Here is a 21733-nt window from a genome sequence, read left to right as displayed (position 1 = left end):
CCATACAATGGCTAACATTTCTTTCTTGCTGAGAAGAGCAAAAGTGTCCAGGCACCTTTTGCTCTCAATATGCAGCATTTTAAATAAAATAACCTGCATCAGACTACAATACGTGATTTTTTTAAACAAACACAGTGCACAACTGGAGGAAGTCTGGTTACAATGCAGTCATTTTTATATATACATAGAAGTCACATCATATACAAACTGAAAGAGTTTTTCATAGGAGGAATACAAATGGGTCCCTGCAACTTTCTTCAAAAATGATCTTCATCAGAAATTGTGAAACAGGAAAAAGCAGCCACACCAAGTAATTGTTCCAATGTTACCTATACAGAATATGATCTAGCCCACTAAAACAAGCTGTGTAATTAAAATACAAGGAGAAAAGATCAACAGCTGCTACTGATACAGTGCCTCAGGGGTACAGGACTTGTCCTGGGTTCAGCAGTAGCAGTCATTTTTCTTCTACTTAGTAGCTAGTGCAGTGCTATGTTTTCATTTTTTGGCCTGGGAACAGTGCTGATAACGCCAATGTTTTTAGTTGCTGCTCAAATGTTTGGTCTGACCAAGGACTTTCTGAGCCTCATGCTCTGCCAGGGAGGAGGGGAAGCTGGGAGGAAGCAGAGACGGGACACCTGACCTAAACTAGCCAAAGAGGTATACCATACCACAGCATGTCATGCCCAGGATATAACTGGGAGTTACCCGGAAGGGCTGGAGGACTGCAGGGTTGGAGGAGGTATCGGTCGGTGCTTGGCTGGGGGGAATGGGGCGAGTTATTGGTCTACTGGTGCTGAGGTGTTGTATTGTTTCCTCTTGTTATTTCCTTTATCATTATTATTGTTGGTGGTAGCAGTAGTGGTTTGTGTTATACCTTCGTTACTAAACTGTTCTTATCTCAACCCGTGGGAGTTGCATTCTTTTCGATTCTCCTCTCCGTCCCTCTGGGAGCAGGGGGAGGGCAAGAAAGGGGGGGAGTGAGTGGACGAGCTGTGTGGATCGGTTTAAACCACGACAGGGCTCCATCCACACGCCGCTCCCTCCCTCCACCCCCAGAGAAAGAAATCTGTCACAAGAAGCACAATATACATTTTCTGGCCATGCAATACATTTACATGCAATTACATGCAATTACATGTTTTAGAAAGCTTGAAACAGGAATATTTATCCCTTACCTAGTTGTTCTTTAAAGTGCAGCCATTGAATCACAGACTGGTTAGGGTTCTGGTTAGGGTTGGAAAGGACCTTAAGATCATCTAGTTACAGTTCCCCTCCCATGGGCAGGAAACCTCACACTAGACCATGTCACCCAAGACGCTGTCCAACCTGGCCTTGAACACCGCCAGGGATGGATCATTGACAACTTCCTTGGCAAACCCATTCCAGTGCCTCACTACCCTAACAGGAAAGAATTTCCTCCTTATATCCAATCTAAACTTCCCCTGTTTAAGTTTTGACCCATTACCCCATGTCCTATCACTACAGTCTCATATGAAGAGTCCCTCCCCAGCACCCTTATAGTCCCCCTTCAGATACTGGAAGGCTGCTCTGAGGTCTCCACACAGCCTTCCCTTCTCCAGGCTGAACAAGCCCAACTTTCTCAGCCTGTCTTCATATGGGAGTTGCTCCAGTACCCTTATCATCCTTGCAGCCTTCTCTGGACTTGTATCAACAGCTCCATGTCCTTCTTATATTTGGGATGCTACAACTGTACACAATACTCCAAGTGAGGTCTCACAAGAGTAGGGTAGAGGGGCAGAATCACGTCCTTCGACCTGCTGGTCATGCTTTTTTTTTTCATGCAGCCCAGGACACGGTTGGCTTTCTGGGCTATGAGCACACAGCGAAGCTGGCTCAGGTTCAATTTTCTCATCGACCAACACCCCCAAGTCCTTCTCCACAGGGCTGCTCTGAATCTCTTCTCTGCCCAACCTGTAGCTGTTCCTGGGATTGCTCCGACCCAGGTGCAGGACCTTGCACTTGGCTTGGTTAAACTTCATAAGGTTGGCATCTGCCTACCTCACAAGGGTGTCAAGGTCCCTCTGGATGGCATTCCTTCACTCCAGCATATCAACAGAACCACATAGTTTAGCATCATCAGCAAACTTGCTGAGGGCACACTCAATCCCACTGTCCATGTCACTGACAAAGATGTTGAACAAGACTGGTCCCAACACTGATCCCTGAGGGACAAAACTCATCACTGGTCTCCAACTGGACATAGAGCCATTGACCACAACTCTTTGGGTGCGGCTATCCAGCTAATTCTATATCCACCGAGTAGTCCATCCATCAAATTGATGTCTCTCCAATTTATAGACAAGGATGTCATACGGGACAGTGTCAAATGCTTTGCACAAGTCCAGGTAGATGACATTGCTTTGCCCCTGTCTATCAGTTTTGTAGCCCAAGCTACAGAGCTGCTAAAGTGCTTTGCCAGCCAGGGGCTTTGGCAGTTTGTTTTTTTGTGTTTTTTTTTTTGTGGTTTTTTTTAGTTTGTTTGGTTTTTGTGGGGGTTTTTCTGTTTTGTTTTTTACAAGCAAAATGTTTTTTCTCTTTCATTCTCCTACCCTGGGCAAGACTCAGATATAGATAAAGTTCACCTATATTTAAAAAGGAGAGGGATGTTAGGCCTTTTTATTATTTTCCTGTGTTTTTGCAATAATCATCTGCTACTAAGTCACTACTACTATATTAAACCATAACAAGCTTTGGGAAATGATCAGTGAAACACAGTAGTTAAGTAGACAGAAGACTCAGCACTGAAGGACTGTAAGCTATAAATTATATTGAAAATTAAAATCCTTTAATTAAAAGCTGCTCAGTGCATATGTTATGGACCATTTGCATTAAACACATTTCCTCCTGCTGGTAACATAACCAAATCAGCTTGGGTATAGATACTCTTGGCCCAATTTTTGTAACTGTGGATGTCGTGGTTTAAACAAAGTCACACAGCTTGTTCACTCACTCCCCCCTTTCTTTCCCTCCCTCTACTCCTGGAGGGACGGAGAGGAGAATCGAAAAGAATGCAACTCCCACGGGTTGAGATAAGAACAATTTAGTAACTAAGGTATAACACAAATCACTACTGCTACCACCAATAATAATAATGATAAAGGAAATAACAAGAGGAAAGAATACAACACCTCAGCACCAGTCGACCAATAACTTGCCCAACCCCACCTGACCGAGCACTGACCAATACCTTGTCCAACCCTGCAGTGAACTAGGCCTTCCGGGGTAACTCTCCGTTACATCCTGGGCATGATGTGCCGTGGTATGGAATACCTCTTTGGCTAGCTTGGATCAGGTATCCTGTCTCTGCTTCCTCCCGGCCTCCCCTCCTCCCTGGTAGAGCATGAGACTCACAAAGTCCTTAGCTAGAATAAACATTACTTAGCAACAATTAAAAACAATCGGTGTTATCAGCTCTGTTCCCAGGCTGGAAGTCAGAACACAGCGCTGCACCAGCTACTAAGAAGGAGAAAACTGACTGCTACTGCTGAACCCAGGACAGTGGATTACACCCAGTTCCACTGAAATCAGTGAGGACACAGCTTTTCTCAAAACGCTCACACAGCAAAACACTAACTTCTAACAACAAACTCAATACTGATAAATATGTTCTGAAGTTGGAGGTGAGAAAGGGTGGGAAGACATATATTTGCAGTTATTTTCTACAGATTAACATGCACAAGTTAGTAACTGTAGATGTGTTTAAAATTTGGTGCTATTGGGTTTAAATTCTAGGAGGAATCACTCTTTGAGAAGGAAAAAACATTTTAAATTATATTGAAATTATACTACATTCATATGGAAATGAAAAACTTCATGAGTTTGAATTTTTTAATACTAGGAGCGGGGCTTCTGAAGCTGAAGCTTTAACAGTGAACAACTGTGCCACAAAGCAGAGAAGGAGTAGACAGAAACACAGTGACACTGCATTACAGTAGATATTTGTGTCTGGTATCCTCATCGGAAGTGAGGTCTACTACTTCTGGGGGTGAAGACCAGTTCTGCTGGGAAGTCACAGCTGTCCATGATTGTGTTTGCTGAGTGTTTATGTACTCCGAGCCTGAGCCATGCTTCCAGGAAGACACATTCTGAATCACACCTCCCCTGGGATGCACACACCTGTAGCAAGGAAAACAGCACAAAGGATTAAAGCTATGATTTAATTCAGTGTCCTGGGTCATCAGTAGCAGTCATTTTTCTCCTTCTTAGTAGCTAGTGCAGTGCTGTGTTTTGATTTTTTGGCCTGGGAACAGTGTTGATAACGCCGATGTTTTCAGTTGCTGCTCAAATGTCAGGTCTGGCCAAGGACTTTCTGAGCCTCATGCTCTGCCAGGGAGGAGGGGAGGCAGGGAGGAAGCAGAGACAGGACACCTGACCCAAACTAACCAGAGGGGTATTCCATACCACAGCACGTCATGCCCAGGATGTAACGGGAGTGACCCGTAAGGGCTGGGACAGCAGGGTTGGATGAGGTATCGGTCGGTGCTCTGCTGGGGGGAGTGGGCCGAGCTATTAGTCGGCTGGTGTTGAGGTGTTGTATTCTTTCCTCTTGTTATTTCTTTTATCATTATTATTATTGGTGGTAGCAGTAGTGGTTTGTGTTATACCTTAGTTACTAAACTGTGCTTATCTCAACCCGTGGGAGTTGCATTCTTTTCGATTCTCCTCTCCGTCCCTCCAAGGAGCAGGAGGAGGGCAAGAAGTGTGGGGGAGCGAGTGAACGAGGTTTGTGGTTGGGTTTAAACCACGACATTCAGGCACAAGAATCTTAGCTGCAGTGTTTTATCAGTTATGCATCTTATTAACATGTCCCTCTCCAAAATGTCATCTTCATGGATTTTCCATTTGTAGAGTCCATGACATCTTAAATACCCAGTAAACAAAGCTGAAACTAAACTTAAACTTGGGGGTGGGGTGGTGATTAAATTAATTTTTAAGAACTGAATTCTACCAGTGGGTGTAAAGTGATATCCCACACAAAATATGTGCATGGATCCCAAGGATCTTGAAGAAGTCTGCCCCATCTTATGTAGCACTATGCATTATTCAGAAGCATGGTTTCCTGCTAGCAGTTTTACCCATTGGACTTTAAAAAAGAGAAAAATTTTAAGTGAGGCTTGATGAGACAAAGAGAAAAGCTATCTTTCTATATGAAATTAAACCACTATTAAAATAAGGGCACAATGATACTTTCATTACAATAATTACAAAAGAGCTCTTGTAATTACATTATTATAGCCATTACATTTGATTTTTCTTTAGTCTTAACTGAAACTTACAAACATGCTGGGAAATGCTCACTGATAATGAGTACAACCCCACTTCAGCTTTCAGTGATTATAGTCAATGAGACCAAATCATGTATTTAAAGATAAGCACACGTTTAAGTGCCTTGATGGACTGAGGTACATACCTATTTATTTGCACAGTATTTTTACCTATTATGTTCATAATAGCTATGAGACAATTTAATTGCAAGCTAATAATAACTAGACAAAAAATAAAGATAGATTAATCTTTTACATGATTTAGTGATAAGAATTTACTGGAGTCTTTAAAATGATCACTCCATTTCCAGCTGGTAAATCTTAAACAAGTGATAGTAAAACCCTAGTGCTCCAAAAATTATTTTGCTCTTGTAAGCACTGGTGGTAGCTGTAGCTGCTACTGGCTGTATACATAAATAGATGTTTGGGTGCTGGGGTAACCTTTCCTGTTTCTTTGTGAAGGCACACGGACTGTATTTCAGAAACACAGGTTTTGTGTAATGGTCAAACATCCCAGACATTTACATTTTGTTTGTTTTAATTTAAGATAGTGCAATTTATTTTCTCCAGATCTACTTAGGTTATGCCCATCTCTCTTGGCTGTGGTTTCATGAAATAGTATTAAAAATCTCACACTCTGAGTACTAACTTCTCTGAATATATATGTATCATTTCCTTCTCAGATATGCTATTTAGTTTTGGATGTGATTGTTCAGAATGAACAACAACCCAGGTGTAGGACCTTGCACTTGGCATGGTTAAACTTCATAAGGTTGGCATCGGCCCACCTCACAAACGTGTCAAGGTCCCTCTGGATGGCGTTCCTTCCCTCCAGTGTATCAACCTAACCACACAGTTTGGTGTCACTGGCAAAATTGCTGAGGGCACACTCAATCCTACTATCCATGTTGCTGACAAAGATGTTAAACAAGACCGGTCCCAACACCGATCCCTGAGGGACACCATTCGTTACCGGTCTCCAGCCGGACATCGAGCCATTGACCACAACTCTTTGTGTGCGGCCATCCAGCCAGTTCCTTATCCACTGAATGGTCCATCTATCAAATTGATGTCTCTCCAATTCAGAGAGAAGGATGTGGTGTGGGACAGTGTCAAACGCTTTCCACAAGTCCAGGTAGATGACATCAACTGCTTTACACTTATCCATCAATTCTGTAGCCCCATCATAGAAGGCCACCAAATTGGTCAGGCAGGATTTCCCCTTAGTGAAGCCATGCTGGCTGTCACCAAGCACCTTGTTGTTTTTCATGTGCCTTAGCATGCCTTCCAGGAGAATCTGCTCCAAGATTTTACCAGGCACAGAGGTGAGAGTGACTGGTCTGTAATTCCCCGGGTCTTCCATTTTCCCCTTCTTGAAAATGGGGATTATATTTCCCTTTTTCCAGTAGTCGGGAACTTCACCTGACTGCCATGATTTTTCAAATATGATGGCCAGTGGCTTAGCAGCTTCATTCGCAAGCTCCTTCAGGACCCGTGGATGGATTCCATCAGGTCCCATGGACTTGTGTATGTTCAGGTTTTTAAGATGGTCTTAAACCAGATCCTCTCCTACAGTGGGCCTAAGGTCTTCATTCTCACAGTCCCTGCATCTGCCTTCCAAGACTTGGGTGCTGTGGTCAGAGCCTTTGCCAGTGAAGACTGAGGCAAAGAAGTCATTAAGAACCTCAGCCTTCTCCAAATCCTGTGTAGCCAGTTCTCCTAATAGCTTCTGGAGAGGGCCCACATTGTCCCTAGTCTGTCTTTTATTCACAACTTAGGTAAAACAAAAGTGTTTATCCTCAAACAAGTCACACAAGTAGCCAATAGCAACACATTCAATCAAGCATTAGCTTCATGAGCATGCTTTCCAATCTGTAGCTAAGGGAAGATACCAAGTAAAAGCAACCAGAAAAGGAGGGGGGGGACAACTAGGAAAAAAGAGAAAACTGCTTTATACGCATGCATGATTGATTAAAAAAAAAAAACTATTGGAGAAAAATTTAAACAAACTGAAACACGTGACTTGGTGTCCCTAAGTAGATGCCAAGTAATATTCCAATGATGACAAGCACAATCAATTCACTAGCAATCTGAAAAACTACAAATGATGGACAAACTCTAGTGTTACAACTCGTACCAGTCCAACAATGACATGGAATATGGAGCACAATAAAAACCTGTGTGAGCAAAAGAACGGGATCCAAGCACTATACTAACTAAGCATGCAAAAAATACTGATAAGAAACCTAAACCTTTTCCAAACGTCAACCCTGTCAGATGCCCATCAATACTTCACAACTGCAAGCCTAGACCTGCAAGAGAAATAAAATTCTAAATAGGATTTGAGCAACTGAAACGGGTGAGTGTTCAATGGAGCCAGTAAAAACTAGTCTTAGGGAGATAGTAACATGAACAAAGGAAAGCACAAAAGTGTGCTTTCAGTCTGCAGTTGCTGAACGTAGTCCATATCTACTAAAACTGATTTTAAATAGCAACTTCACATTTACTTCACATTTCCATTATCATAGAGGGCAAATATTATTGAGGACTTTTCATTAGGGACCGCAGTGATAGGACAATGGGTAATAGAATAAAACTTAAACAGGGGAAGTTTAGATTGGATATAAGGAAGAAGTTCTTTACTGTAAGGGTGGTAAGGCACTGGAATAGGTTGCTCAGGGAAATTGTGAATGCTCTATCCCTGGCGGTGTTCAAGGCCAGATTAGACAGAGCCTCGGGTGACATGGTTTAGTGTGAGGTGTACCCGCCCCTGCCAGGGAGGTTGGAACTAGATGATCTTAAGGTCCTTTCCAGCCCTAACTATTCTGTGATTCTATTCTGTGATTCTATACTATGATTCTATGAACAGTTTTCAGTAGGAGACCTCAAGCAGAGGGCTGTGCATACATAGTGCTGGAAAGATTTACACAAACTAGTATTGGAGGATAAGTCCACTCTGCTTATCATTAGGACAAAGATACTTGTCCTTGGTTCAGCAGTGGAAGTCAATTTTCTCCTTCTCAGTAGTCAGCGCAGTGCTGGGTTTCTGAATTTCAGCCTGGGAACAACACTGATAACAATGATGTTTTCAGTTGTTGCTAAGTAATTGTTGTGGTTTAAGCCCAGCTGGCAACCCAAAACATCACAGCCTCTCACTCACTCCCCCCCCCTTCCTCCCCCCACTCCCAGAGGGATGGGGAGGAGAATCAAAAGAATGTAATTCCCACAGGTTGAAATGAGAACAGCCCAGTAACTAAGGTATAACACAAAACCACTACTGCTGCCACCAATAATAATAATGATAAGGGAAATAACAAGGGAAGAGAATACAACCGCTCACCACCCACCAACCGATGCCCAGCCCCACCCGAGCAGTGATCATGCCCTTCCGGGTAACTACCCCAGTTTATATAGTGGGCATGACATGCTGTGGTATGGAATACCTCTTTGGGTAGTTTGGGTCAGGTGTCCTGTCTCTGCTTCCTCCCGGCTTCCCCTCCTCTCTGGCAGAGCATGAGATTCACAAAGTCCTTGGTCAGAGTAAACATTACTGAGCAACAACTAAAACCACTGGTGTTATCAGAGCTGTTCTCAGGCTGAAATTCAAAACCACAGCACTTCAGCAGCTACAAAGAAGGAGAAAATTGATGGCTACTGCTGACCCCAGGACAGTATCCACCCCTTATTCCATACCATTCATGTCATGCTCAGATCACACATTTTTCAATATACCATCACTCTTGTCTCATATATATATACATCAACACACACACAAAGTGAGAGATCTCATTCCTTACCGCATGGACCAATCCCTATAAAGCTGCTGAGTTCATCCGGTCCACAGTGTCGGTCTTTTAACAGTCTTTCAGAGAAGGAGAGATGGTGTGCAGTGTTGGATTGTTGCCTGTTGATGATACTGCAGAATTCGTCTGGTCACTGCTGAGCTCGTCTGGTTTCATCAAAGTTCATTCTTTGTTGGGATGATGGTTGGAGGGAAGTCATGGCCAGTCTATGGTGACCTGAAGACAACTAGTTGGAGGGCTATAAAAATGCTACATAGCAAGCAAGAGCATATAGTTGAGTTCATTGGCTGTTTTCCCCTAAAATAAAATCCCCTTGAGGCACACATTGGATATTCCCACCTTCCCACATTATGCACCAAGAATCCATTCCACCACGGTAAGCACACAGTGCTTGCCTTGGCAGGTTGGTGGGAGTGTGATATAATCAATCTACCAGACCTCCCCATATTTGTGTTTCAGCAATCGTCCTCCATAGAGGCTTTAACCATTTGGATTGCTTAGTTGCAGCACGTTTCACAGTCATGAATAATCTGGGCAATAGTGTCCAATGTTAAGTCCACCCCTCCATCACGAGCCCATCTGTATGTTGCATCTCTGCCCTGATGGCCTGAAGAGTCATGGGCACATTGGGACAAAAATAATTCACTCTTATGTTGACAATCTATGTCCATCTGAGTCACTTCAGTCTTCGCAACCTTTTCCACTTTTTGGTTGTTCTGGTGGTCCTCAGTGGCCCGACTCTTGGGTACATGAACAACTATGTAGCGTACCTTCACCACCAGGTTCTGCACTCGGGCAGTGATACAGCGATATCTTGCACAGTGCAGTTCTCTCTGCTTTGCCAATTGCTCTGCTTCCATTGCTGCAACCACCCCCACAGGGCATTTGCCACCATCCATGAGTCAGTATAGAAATAAAGTACTGGCCACTTTTCTTGTTCAGCAATGTCCAAGGCCAGCTGGATGGCTTTCACCTCGGCAAATGGACTCGATTCACCCTCTCCTTCAGCAGTTTCTGCAACTTGTTGTCAAGGACTCCATACAGTTGCCTTCCATCTCCGATGCTTTCCCACAATACGGCAGGACCCATCAGGAAACAAGACATATTGCTTTTCACTTTCTGATAGTTTATTATATGGTGGGGCCTCTTCAGAATGCATCACCTCTGCCTATGGTGTCATTCCAAAATCTTTGAACTCTGGCCAGTCCATGATGACTTCCAGAATTCCTGGACGACTGCAAATTGCTATACAATCTCATTCTGTAGTTAGTGCATCCCACTTAGTCCACGTACACCATTTTCAAGAAGGGGAAAATGGATGTCCCAGGGAACTACAAACCAGTCACTCTCACCTCTGTGCCTGGCAAAATTCTGGAGCAGATTTTCCTGGAAAGTGTGCAAAGGCACATGTAAAAGAATGAGGTGGCTGGTGACAGCCAACATGGCTTCACTTAGGGGAAATCCTGCCTGACCAGTTTGGTGGCCTTCTTTGATGGGGCTACAGAACTGATGGACAGGGCAGAGCATTTAACATCGTCTACTTGGGCTTGTGCAAAGCGTTCGACGCTGTCCCATATGATAACCTTTTCTCTAAATTGGAGAGACATCAGTTTGACAGATGGACCACTTGTTTGATAAAGAACTGGCTGGATGGCTGCACGCAAAGAATTGTGGTCAGTGTCTCAATATAATATTGGAGACCAGTGTCCTGGGTTCAGCAGTAGCAGTCATTTTTCTCCTTCTTAGTAGCTGGTGCAGTGCTGTGGTTTTGAATTTCAGCCAGGCATCAACGCTGATAATGACGATGTTTTCAGTTGTTACTAAGTAATATTTACTCTGACCAAGGAATTTAGGAGTCTCATGTTCTGCAGGGAGGAGGGGAAGAAGGAAGGAAGAAGAAACAGGACACGTGATCCAAACTAACCACAGAGGTATCCCATACCACAGCATGTCAAGCCCAGTATATAAACTGGGGGCAGTTACCTGGAAGGGCTTGATCGGGTCGGGCTGGGTATCGGTCAGTGGGTGGTGAGCGGTTGTATTCTCTTCCCTTGTTATTTCCCTTATCGTTATTATTATTGGTGGCAGCAATAGTGGTTTCTTATTATACCTCAGTAGCAGGACTGTTCTTATCTCAACCCGTGGGAGTTACATTCTTTCGATTCTCCTCCCCATCCCTCTGGGAGCGGGGGGAAGAAGTGGGGGGAGTGAGCGAGCAGCTGCACAGTTCTGGGTTGCCGGCTGGGATTAAACCACGACAGTTCTTTTTGGCGCCCAATTTGGGGCAAGAAGGGTTGAGATAACGATATATTTGACTAGAGTGTGTCTAATCGTATTTGTGATAAGCTGTTATTGTTTCAGATTAATAGTCACTCATCACAATAATGATTTATTGGCTCTCAAAGTTGTTGCTCTTGATCTCAGAGTTTCAACATGTCGTACCTTACTTAAAGCCAGTATTTACTGGTTTAGTGTCTAACAGCTGGGGGGGCCTGGGCTAAGGTTCTTGTTTCACTGTACTTCATGGAAATGACTTGTAATACAATAGACTCATTGATCATGAAACTGATTTGGCTTGCGTTCCCCGTGTGGTCACCACCTCTGTCCTTTAGGAGGTATATAATAGAAGTGTTTAGCAATTACACAGCATTTTTCCACTCCTCAAATGGCCAACCTGTGAAGGAGACATTGCCTTACCTTCCCAGCCCCCCCACCAGACAGTTTACAGCATCATTTGAGAGTTATGAGGGTTTTGAATGGCCTTTGGGTACCCTTGAGACCTGCCTGCAGACTGTGATGGGGAACACCATGTTGGCACACATACAGAGTGTGCTTTACCCACAACCACTTCTTCTGATCTTGAAAGTTAAGCAGAGTCGGGTTTGGGTCTTGTCTAGGTTTACGCGACAATATAGGAGGACCAAGAGATTTTCCCCGAGGTTGGAGAGTCATGAGTGGAAGGGTGTGTAGGATAGTATAGGCAAGTATCTAGTCCAGTGGGCCCCTCCAGTGCTTTTGAATTTCACCACTGAACAAGTGCAAAATAAAAAAAAAATAGTAAAACATTTAAATGAGGTGTGTTGTCATCCTGGTCATACCAGAGAGGGACAAATCATGGACAACGTGCTGGGGCTTGGCCTATGCTTACAGAGCCCTGTTCAACACTATCCAGCACCTTCAAAGGGAAAAAGATGTCTCTGTATTTGATGGCAAAACAACAGACAAGGCAACTATTCCAACTCCAAGCACAGCAGCTACACCAGCAAAAAAAGCAGGCAAGAAAGATGAAGAAGCAAGATGAAGAAACTTACTACCCGGGACAGCATCTGATCAGGAGTTATTACGTGAATCAGAGGAGGAAGAAGAAGAGGTGACTTCTCGACTTCGGACCTCAACCAATATGCGAAAAGATTTTACCTGTCAGCCAGGGAAGCACATCATCACCATCACCTGGTTACTCCAATGCTGGGCAATGGGGCCGATGGTCATGAACTAGAAGGTAGGGAAGCCAAGCAGCTGGGATCACTTGGAAGGGAAAGAGGAATTGACAAAGCAATTGCAAAAGAGAAACAGTCCCTCAGCCTTTGGAGGCAGCTCCTGGCAGCTGTGAAAAAAGGTTTCCATGCAAGGGCAATGTTCTGGGTTGCTCAGCCAAGCAGAATACTCTAGAGAAAGGCATCCAGTCTCTGAGGGAATCAGCCATTGTAGAGATGATCTAAAGCAGGCCGGATGCTGGGAAAGGACCCACAGATCCAGATGAAGTCAAAAGTACATGACCCATGTGGCGGAAATTTACACGGAATGCACCATCATCATTGGCAGCAATAACCTGGAATGATGTAGCACCATCAAGAGTGGACGAAGTGATTCATAAACTCCGGGAGTTTGAAGGCAATCTCACCCCTTCCATCATTTCAGCTGTGGAAAAACTGTCTCAGGAGTTCAAACAATTGAGAGATGATCTGTATGATCTATCACGCTCCCCACATGTACCAACCCACATCTCAGCTATTAACAAAAGTCGTTCTACTGCTCAAGAGAGAAGATATAGGACTTATACACCACAGGCCACACTATGGTTTTAACTGCAGGATCACGGAGAAGACATGAGGAAGCGGGGTGGAAAACCTACCTCAGCTATGGAGGAATGGGTGCGTGAATTGAAGAGGAGAAAAAAGGTCAAGGATGATCATCCCATGAAAGCTGAGGCTTCAGTCTCTGGTGAGCAGGTAGGTTCCCAGACGGAGTGGAAGAGCTGATTTTACTCCAGCTCCCGTGATAATGACAAATCTCTGTCAACAAGAAGTGATAAATGTTGTGCCATCAGACAAGGAATTCTAATCCCTTTCTACAAGACGTAAGTGGAGTATCTTATGATCACTATTAGAGGTGCCCTGCCTCCAGACAGGTGGAGGTAGGGGACAATTGGATTTACTGGACTGTGTGGATCAGATGGCCTGGCACATCAGTCCCACAGAAGTTTAAGGCTCTAGTAGACACTGGTGCACAGTGTACCCTGATGACGTCAAGCTGTCAAGGGGTGGAACCCATGTATATCTCTGGAGTGACATGTGGATCCCAAGAGTTGACTGTACTACAGGCTGAAATCAGCCTGACTGAGAGGAAGTGGCAAAAGCACACCACTGTGAGTGGTCCGGAGGCTCCATGCATCCTTGGCATAGACTACCTCAGGAGAGGTACTTCAAAGACCCAAAAGGGTACCAATGTGCTTTTGGTATTGCTGCTTTGGAGAGAGAGGAAATTGAGCAGCTGTTCACCTTGCCTGGTCTCTCAGAGGATCCTTCTGCTGTGGGGTTCCTAAAGGCCAAAGAACAAGTGCCAATAGCAAACACAACAGTGCACTGGCAGCAATATCGCACCAACCCAGACACCCTGATTCCTATCCGTAAGCTGATCTGTAGACTGGAGAGCCAAGGAGTGATCAGTAGAACCCGAAAACCCATTAATAGCCCCATATGGCCAGTGTGAAAGTCTAACAGAGAGTGGAGACTAACAGTAGACTGTCATGGCCAGAATGAAGTCACACCACCATTGAGTGCTGCCGTACCGGACATGCTAGAACTTCAGTCCGAACTGGAGTCAAAGGCAACAAAATGGTATGCCACAACTGATATCGCGAAAGCATTTTTCTCAATTCCTTTTGCAGCAGAGTGCAGAACACAGTGTGCTTTTACTTAGAGGGGAGACCAGTACACTTGGAACCAATTGCCCCAGAGGTTGAAACACAGCCCTACCATCTGCCATGGACTGATCCAGACTGCACTGGAACAGGGGCAAGCTCCGGAACACCTGCAATACATTGATGACATTATCGTGTGGGGCGATACAGTGGAAGAAGTCTTTGAGAAATTGAGGAAAATAATTCAAATCCTGCTGAAAGTAGGTTTTGCCATAAAATGGAGTAAGGTCAAGGGACCTGAACAGGAGATTAAATTTTTGGGAATAAAATGGCAAGATGGATGTCGCTGGATCCCCACAGATGTGATCAACACGATAACAGCAATGTCTCCACCAACTAATAAGAAAGAAACACAAGCATTCTTGGGTGCTGTGGGGTTCTGGAGAATTCACATCCCAAATTACAGTTTGATTGTAAGCTCTCTCTATCATGTGACCTGGAAGAAAAATGATTTTAAATGGGGCCCTGAGCAACAACAAGACTTTGAGAAAAGTAAACGAGAGACAGTTCATGCAGTAGCCCTTGGACCGGAACAGCCCAGATGCAGTAAATGTGATGTACACTGCAGCTGGGGAGGATGGTCCTAGCTGAAGCCTCTGGCAGAAAGCTCCTGGGAAGAATCGAGGTAGACTTTGTCAGTGACATGGACAGTGGGATTGAGTGCACCCTCAGCAAGTTTGCCAATGACACCAAGCTGTGTGGCTTGGTTGATATGCTAGAGGGAAGGAATGACACCCAGAGGGACCTTGACATGCTTGTGAGGTGAGCTGATGCCAACCTCATGAAGTTTAACCATGACAAGTGCAAGGTCCTATACCTGGGTCGGAGCAATCCCAGGCGCAGCTACAGGTTGGGCAGAGAAGAGATTCAGAGCAGTCCTGTGGAGAAGGACTTGGGGGTGTTCGTCAATGAGCAAATGAACATGAACGGACAGTGTGCGCTCACAGCCCAGAAAGCCAATCATACCCTGGGCTGCATCAAAAGGAGTGTGACGAGCAGGTTGAAGGAGATGATCCTGCCCCTCTACGCTGCTTTCGTGAGACCTCTCTTGGGGTACTGTGTGCATTTCTCGTGTCCTCAACATAAAAGGGACATGGAACTGTTGGAACAAGTCCAGACGAGGGCCACGAGGATGATCAGGGCCTGGAGCACCTCCCTTATGAAGATAGCCTGAGAAAGTTGGGGCTGTTCAGCTTGGAGAAGGTTGCATGGAGACCTCATAGCAGCCTTCCACTATCTGAAGGGGGCCTATAAGGGTGCAGGGGAGGGACTCTTCATCAGGGACTGTAGTGACAGGACAAGGGGTAACGGGTTAAAACTTAAACAGGGGAAGTTTAGATTGGATATAAGGAAGAAGTTCTTTACTGTTAGGGTGGTGAGGCACTGGAGTGGGTTGCCCAAGGAAGTAGTGAATGCTCCATCCCAGGTGGTGTTCAAGGCCAGGTTGGACAGAGCCTTGGGTGACACAGTTTAGTATGACGTGTCCCTGCCCCTGGCAGGGGTGTTGGAACTAAATGATCCTGAGGTCCTTTCCAACCCTAACTATTCTATGATTCTATGATGCCTTGGACTTGGAGTCGGGGATACAGAGGATCTGAGGCCAGCCATACCCAAAATGAAAAAGAGATACTGGCAGCCTATGAAGGGGGTCAAGCTGCTTCAGAAGTGATTGGTACTGAAGCACAGCTCCTCCTGGCACCCCAGTTGCCCGTGCTGGGCTGGATTAAAAGGCAGGGTCTCCTCTACACATCATGCATCCAAAGCTACATGGAGTAAGTGGACTGCACTAATTACAGAATGAGATTGAATTGTCATTCCCATTCATCCAGGCATTCTACAAGTCATCATGGACTGGCCAGAGGGCAAAGATTTTGAAATGTCACCAGAGGAGGAGGTGATGCATGCTGAAGAGGCCCCATCATAGAATAAATTGTCAGAAAGTGAAAAGCAATATGCCTTGTTTCCTGATGGGTCCTGCCGTATTGTGGGAAAGCATTGGAGATGGAAGGCAACTGTATGGCTCAGATGGACTTAGATTGGCAACATAAAGGTGAATTATTGTGGGGGATTGGCTTGTCGAAAAAGGTCACGTTCCCATCAACGAGCTGAAACAAGACATCTGTGTAGAACATGGTGCAGACTTCTCACGCCAGATAATGAGGAACTGAAGGACACCAGCAAACAGCAACATACTATGACCAATCACAGCCAAGGACACTAAGCGATAAGTGCATGAGAAGGAGGATGGTGGGGGGGTGCACGGTGTAGCTGCAAAAATGTAGAGCTTACGCAATGCCTTATTTGTGCCAGAACCAATCAAGTGCCTAGTATTTGCATATTTACTGTTATATTAACTGAAGGTAGAAGCCCAATAAACGAAGCTTGCTGTTAACTCATATTGAGTCGTCCAAGTCTTCCTTTCACAACTAATTATTATTGTCCTGGTGGGCCCATGACACTTCAGGCCATCAGGGCAGAGATGCAACATATAGATGGGCCCATGATCGAGGGGTGGACTTAACAATGGACACTACTGCCCAGATTATTCGTGACTGTGAAAAATGTTCTGCAGTTAATCAATCCAAACGGTTAAAGCCTCTTTGGTATGGAGGACGATGGCTGAAGCACAAATATGGGGAGGTCTGGTAGACTGATTATATCACACTCCCACCAAACTGTCAAGGCAAGCGCCATGTGCTTACTATGGTGGAAGCAACCACCGGATGGCTGGAAACATATGCTGTGCCCCACGTCACTGTCTGGAACACTATCCTATGGCCTTGAGAAACAGATTTTGTGGCGACACGGCACCCCAGAGAGAACTGGGTCAGGCAATGGGACCCATTTCCCGAACAACCTTATAGACACTTGGGCCAAAGAGCATGGCATTGAGTGGATATATCACATCCCCTACCATGCACTAGCCTATGGGAAAATTGAACAGTACAATAGGCTGTTAAAAACTACACTGAGAGCAATAGGTGGTGGGACTTTCAAACACTGGGATACACATTCACTAAAAGCCACCCGATTGGTCAACATCAGAGGATCTGCCAACAGGGCTGTCCCAGCCCTGTCAGAACTTTTACATACTGTAGAGGGGGATAAAGTTTCACTGGTGCACATAAAGAATTTGCTGGGGAAGACAGTCTGGGTTATTCCTGCTTCTGGTAAAGGCAAACCCACTTGTGGGATTGCTTTTTCTCAGGCACCCTGATATATGGGAAGGTAGGGAAGTCTGATGTGTACATCAAGGGGATTTGATTTTAGGGGAAAACAGCCAATGAACTCAATTGTATGTGGCTGCTTTCTATGTAGCACTTTTTTAGCCCACCAAGTAGATGTCTTCAGGTCACCAGCGACAGGCCCTGACTTCCTTCTGACCATCAAAGAATGAACTTTGATGTAACCAGACGACTTCTGCGGTATCATCACCAGGCAACAATCCAACACTGCACACCATCTCTCCTTCTCTGACAGACTGTGACAAGAGATGGAGCCGAACATCATGGACCGGATGAACTCAGCAGCTTTATAGGGATTGGTCCATGCAAGAAGTAATGTTCTCTCTCTCTCTCTCCTTGTGTTTATATGGATGGATATATATACATATGACACAAGAGTGATGGTATATTGAAAAATGTGAGATCTGAACATGACGTGAAAGGTATGGAATAAGGGGTGGATTCTGTCCTGGGTTCAGCAGTAGCAGACATTTTTCTCCTTCTTAGTAGCTGGTGCAGTGCTGTGGCTTTGACTATCAGCCAGGCATCAACGCTGATAACACTGATGGTTTTAGTTGTTGCTCAGTAATGTTTACTCCGACCAAGGACTTTCTGAGTCTCATGCAATGCCAGGGAGGAGGGGAAGCCAGGAGGAAGCAGAGACAGGACATCTGACCAAAACTAGCCAAAGAGGTATTCCATAACACAGCACGTCACGCCCACTGAATAAACTGGGGCAGTTACCAGAGGAGAGCTTGATCACTGCTCGGGTCGGGCAGGGCATCTCTCGGTGGGTGGTGAGCGGCTGTATTCTCTTCCCTTGTAATTCCCCTTATCATAGAATCATAGAATAGTTAGGGTTGGAAAGGACCTCAAGATCATCTAGTTCCAACCCCCCTGCCATGGACAGGTACACCTCACACCAAACCACCCAACCCAAGGCTTCATCCACAGAATCACAGAATCACAGAATCCCAAGGGTTGGAAGGGACCTAAAAAGATAATCTAGTCCAACCCCCCTGCAAGAGCAGGGTAACCTACAGTACATCACACAGGAACTTGTCCAGGCGGGCCTTGAATATCTCCAGTGTAGGAGACTCCACAACCCCCCTGGGCAACCTGTTCCAGTGCTCTGTCACTCTTACAGTAAAGAAGTTCTTCCTGATGTTAATGTGGAACTTCCTATGTTCCAGTTTACACCCATTGCCCCTTGTCCTATCACTGGATATCACTGAAAAAAGCCTAGCTCCATCATCCTGACACCTACCCTTCACATATTTGTAAACAATGATGAGGTCACCCCTCAGTCTCCTCTTTTGCAAGCTAAAGAGACCCAGCTCCCTCAGCCTCTCCTCATAAGGGAGATGTTCCACTCCCTTAATCATCTTTGTGGCTCTGCGCTGGACTCCTTCAAGCAATTCCTGGCCTTGAACACTGCCAGGGATGGAGCACCCACAACCTCCCTGGGCAACCCATTCCAGTCCATCACCACCCTAACAGGAAAGAATTTCCTCCTTATATTCAATCTAAACTTCCCCTGTTTAAGTTTTAACCCGTTACCCCTTGTCCTGTCACTACAGTCCCTGACAAAGAGTCCCTCCCCAGTATCCCTATAGGCCCTCTTCAGATACTGGAAGGCTGCTATTACGTCTCCACGCAGCTTTCTCTTCTCCAGGTTGAACAGCCCCAACTTTCTCAGCCTATCTTTGATGGGAGGTGCACCAGTCCCATGATCATCCTCGTGGCCCTCCTCTGGACTTGTTCCAGCAGTTCCATGTCCTTTTTATGTTAAGGACACCAGAGCTGCACACAATACTCCAGGTGAGGTCTCACAAGAGCAGAGTAGAGATCACCTCTTTCGACCTGCTCTTCACGCTCCTTTTGATGCAGCCCAGGGTGCGGTTGGCTTTCTGGGCTGCGAGCGCACACTGCCGGCTCATGTTCATTTTCTCATCGACCAGCACCCCCAAGTCCTTCTCTCCAGGGCCGCTCTGAATCTCTTCTTTGCCCAGTCTGTAGCTGTGCCTGGGATTGCTCTGACGCAGGTGTAGGGCCTTGCACTTGGCTTGCTTAAAATTCATGAAGTTTGCAACAGCCCACCTCACAAGCGTGTCGAGGTCCCTCTGGATGGCACCCCTTCACTCCAGCATATCAACCGGACCACACAGCTTGGTGTCATCAGCAAACTTGCTGAGGGCGCACTCAATCCCACTGTCCATGTCAGCGACGAAGACGTTAAACAAGACCGGTTCCAACACCGATCCCTGAGGGACACCATTCGTTACTGGTCTCCAGCCGGACGTTGAGCCGTTGATCACAACTCTTTGTGTGCGGCCATCCAGCCAGTTCTTTATCCACCGAGTGGTCCATCCATCAAATTGATATCTCTCCAATTTAGAGAGAAGGATGTTGTGTGGGATAGTGTCGAACGCTTTGCACAAGTCCAGGTAGATGACATCAACTGCTCTACCCCTGTCCATCCGTTCTGCAGCCCCACCATAGAAGGCCACCAAATTGGTCAGGCAGGATTTCCCCTTAGTGAAGCCATGCTGGCTGTCACCAAGCACCTTGTTGTTATTCATGTGCCTTAGCATGCTGTCCAGGAGAATATGCTCCAAGATTTTACCAGGCACAGAGGTGACACTGACTGGTCTGTAATTCCCCGGGGTCTTCCATTTTCCCCTTCTTGAAAATGGGGATTATATTTCCCTTTTTCCAGTCGTCGGGAACTTCTCCTGACTGCCATGATTTTTCAAATATGATAGCCAGTGGCTTAGCAACTTTATTCGCCAGTTCCTTCAGGACCCGTGGACGGATTCCATCAGGTCCCACGGACTTGTGCACGTTCAGATTTTTAAGATGGTCTCGAACCAGATCCTCTCCTACAGTGGGCCCAAGGTCTTCATTCTCACAGTCCATGCATCTACCTTCTAAGAACTGGGTGGTGCAGTCAGAGCCTTTGCCAGTGAAGACCGAGGCAAAGAATTCATTCAGAACCTCAGCCTTCTCCAAATCCTGTGTAGCCAGTTCTCCCGAAAGCTTCCTCAGGGCGCCTATTTTGTCCCTAGACTCTTTTTTGTTTGCTATGTACCTGTAGAATCCCTTCCTGCTATCCTTAACATCCCTGGCTAGGTTTAATTCTAACTGGGACTTAGACTCCCTAACCTGGTCCCTAGCTTCCCGGACAACATCCCTGTACTCCACCCAGGCTGCCTGTCCTTGCTTCCATTTTTTATAAGCCTCTTTTTTCCTTCAAATTTTCCTCTGCAGCTCCTTATCCATCCAAGGAGGTCTCCTGGCCCTCCTGCCACATTTCCTTCTAGTTGGGATGCAGCACTCCTGAGCTTGTAGCAGGTGATCCTTGAATATCAACCAACAGTCTTGGGCCCCCCTGCTCTCCAGGGCTATATCCCATGGAACCTTACTAAGCAGGCTCCTGAAGAGGCCAAAGTCTGCTCTTTTGAAGTCCAGGGCAGTGAGCTTGCTACACGCTCTTCTCACTCTCCTGGGGATCTCAAATTCGACCATCTCGTGATCGCTGCATCCAAGGCTGCCCTGGAGCATCACATTCTCAACAAGCCCTTCCCTGTTGGTGAGCACAAGGTCAAGCATGGCACCTCTCCTTGTCGGCTCCTCTATTACTTGCAGAAGGAAGTTGTCTTCCACACAATCGAGGAACCTCCTGGATTGCTTGTGCCGTGCAGTGCCATTGTTACAACAGATGTCAGGGTGGTTGAAATCCCCCATGAGAACAAGGGCCTGAGAGCGTGAGGCTTTTCCTATCTGTCTGTAGAGTACTTCATCCGCAGGTTCTCCTTGATCAGGCGGCCTGTAACAGATTCCCACAGTAATGTCTCCCATAGCTTTTTTCCCTTTAACCCTAACCCACAAACTCTCTGTAAACTGCTCACCTGTCCCCAGACAGAGTTCCATACTCTCCAGCCTATCCCTAACATAAAGGGCAACTCCTCTTCCCCGCCTGCTGGGCCTGTCTTTTCTAAAGAGCCTGTAACCCTCCATTCCAACACTCCAGTCATAGGAGCCATCCCACCATGTTTCTGTGATGCCTATTATATCATACCCCTGTAGACGTGCACACATCTCTAATTCCTCTTGTTTGTTCCCCATGCTACGGGCGTTTTTATAGAGGCATCTGAGACCAGCTCCAATTGAAGCCGACTCGTTGGCTGGAGCAGCCGGAATGTATGTACATTGTTC

The 21733-nt window shown here is 45.8% G+C and overlaps 1 protein-coding gene across 8 annotated transcripts in view; it reads right to left on the bottom strand.

Annotated features, from left to right (window-relative positions):
- Positions 1-21733, bottom strand: part of LOC136004181 (protein ARK2N-like) — a 97322-nt gene that overhangs the window by 18324 nt on the left and 57265 nt on the right. Inside the window, exons 4-5 of one of the 8 annotated variants that reach the window (XR_010608256.1) lie at positions 11075-13383; positions 10871-10956 (exon numbers count right to left, since the gene is read on the bottom strand). The exons of 1 other annotated variant lie outside the window; for it this stretch is intronic. Coding sequence is in view for 6 of the 7 variants with exons in the window: in XM_065660448.1 (XP_065516520.1) it covers positions 18135-18346 (212 nt within the window). In the remaining variant the exon portion in view is untranslated. Of the gene's footprint in view, positions 1-3838; positions 4141-9089; positions 13384-16554; positions 18347-21733 lie in introns of those variants that run through there. 6 more of the 8 variants (XM_065660451.1, XM_065660452.1, XM_065660454.1 and 3 more) reach the window with 6 other exon arrangements.

This window comes from Lathamus discolor, chromosome W (assembly GCF_037157495.1).
Source record: "Lathamus discolor isolate bLatDis1 chromosome W, bLatDis1.hap1, whole genome shotgun sequence".
NCBI classification, from domain to species: domain Eukaryota; kingdom Metazoa; phylum Chordata; class Aves; order Psittaciformes; family Psittacidae; genus Lathamus; species Lathamus discolor.
This window is presented reverse-complemented; position numbering and strand designations above follow the sequence as displayed.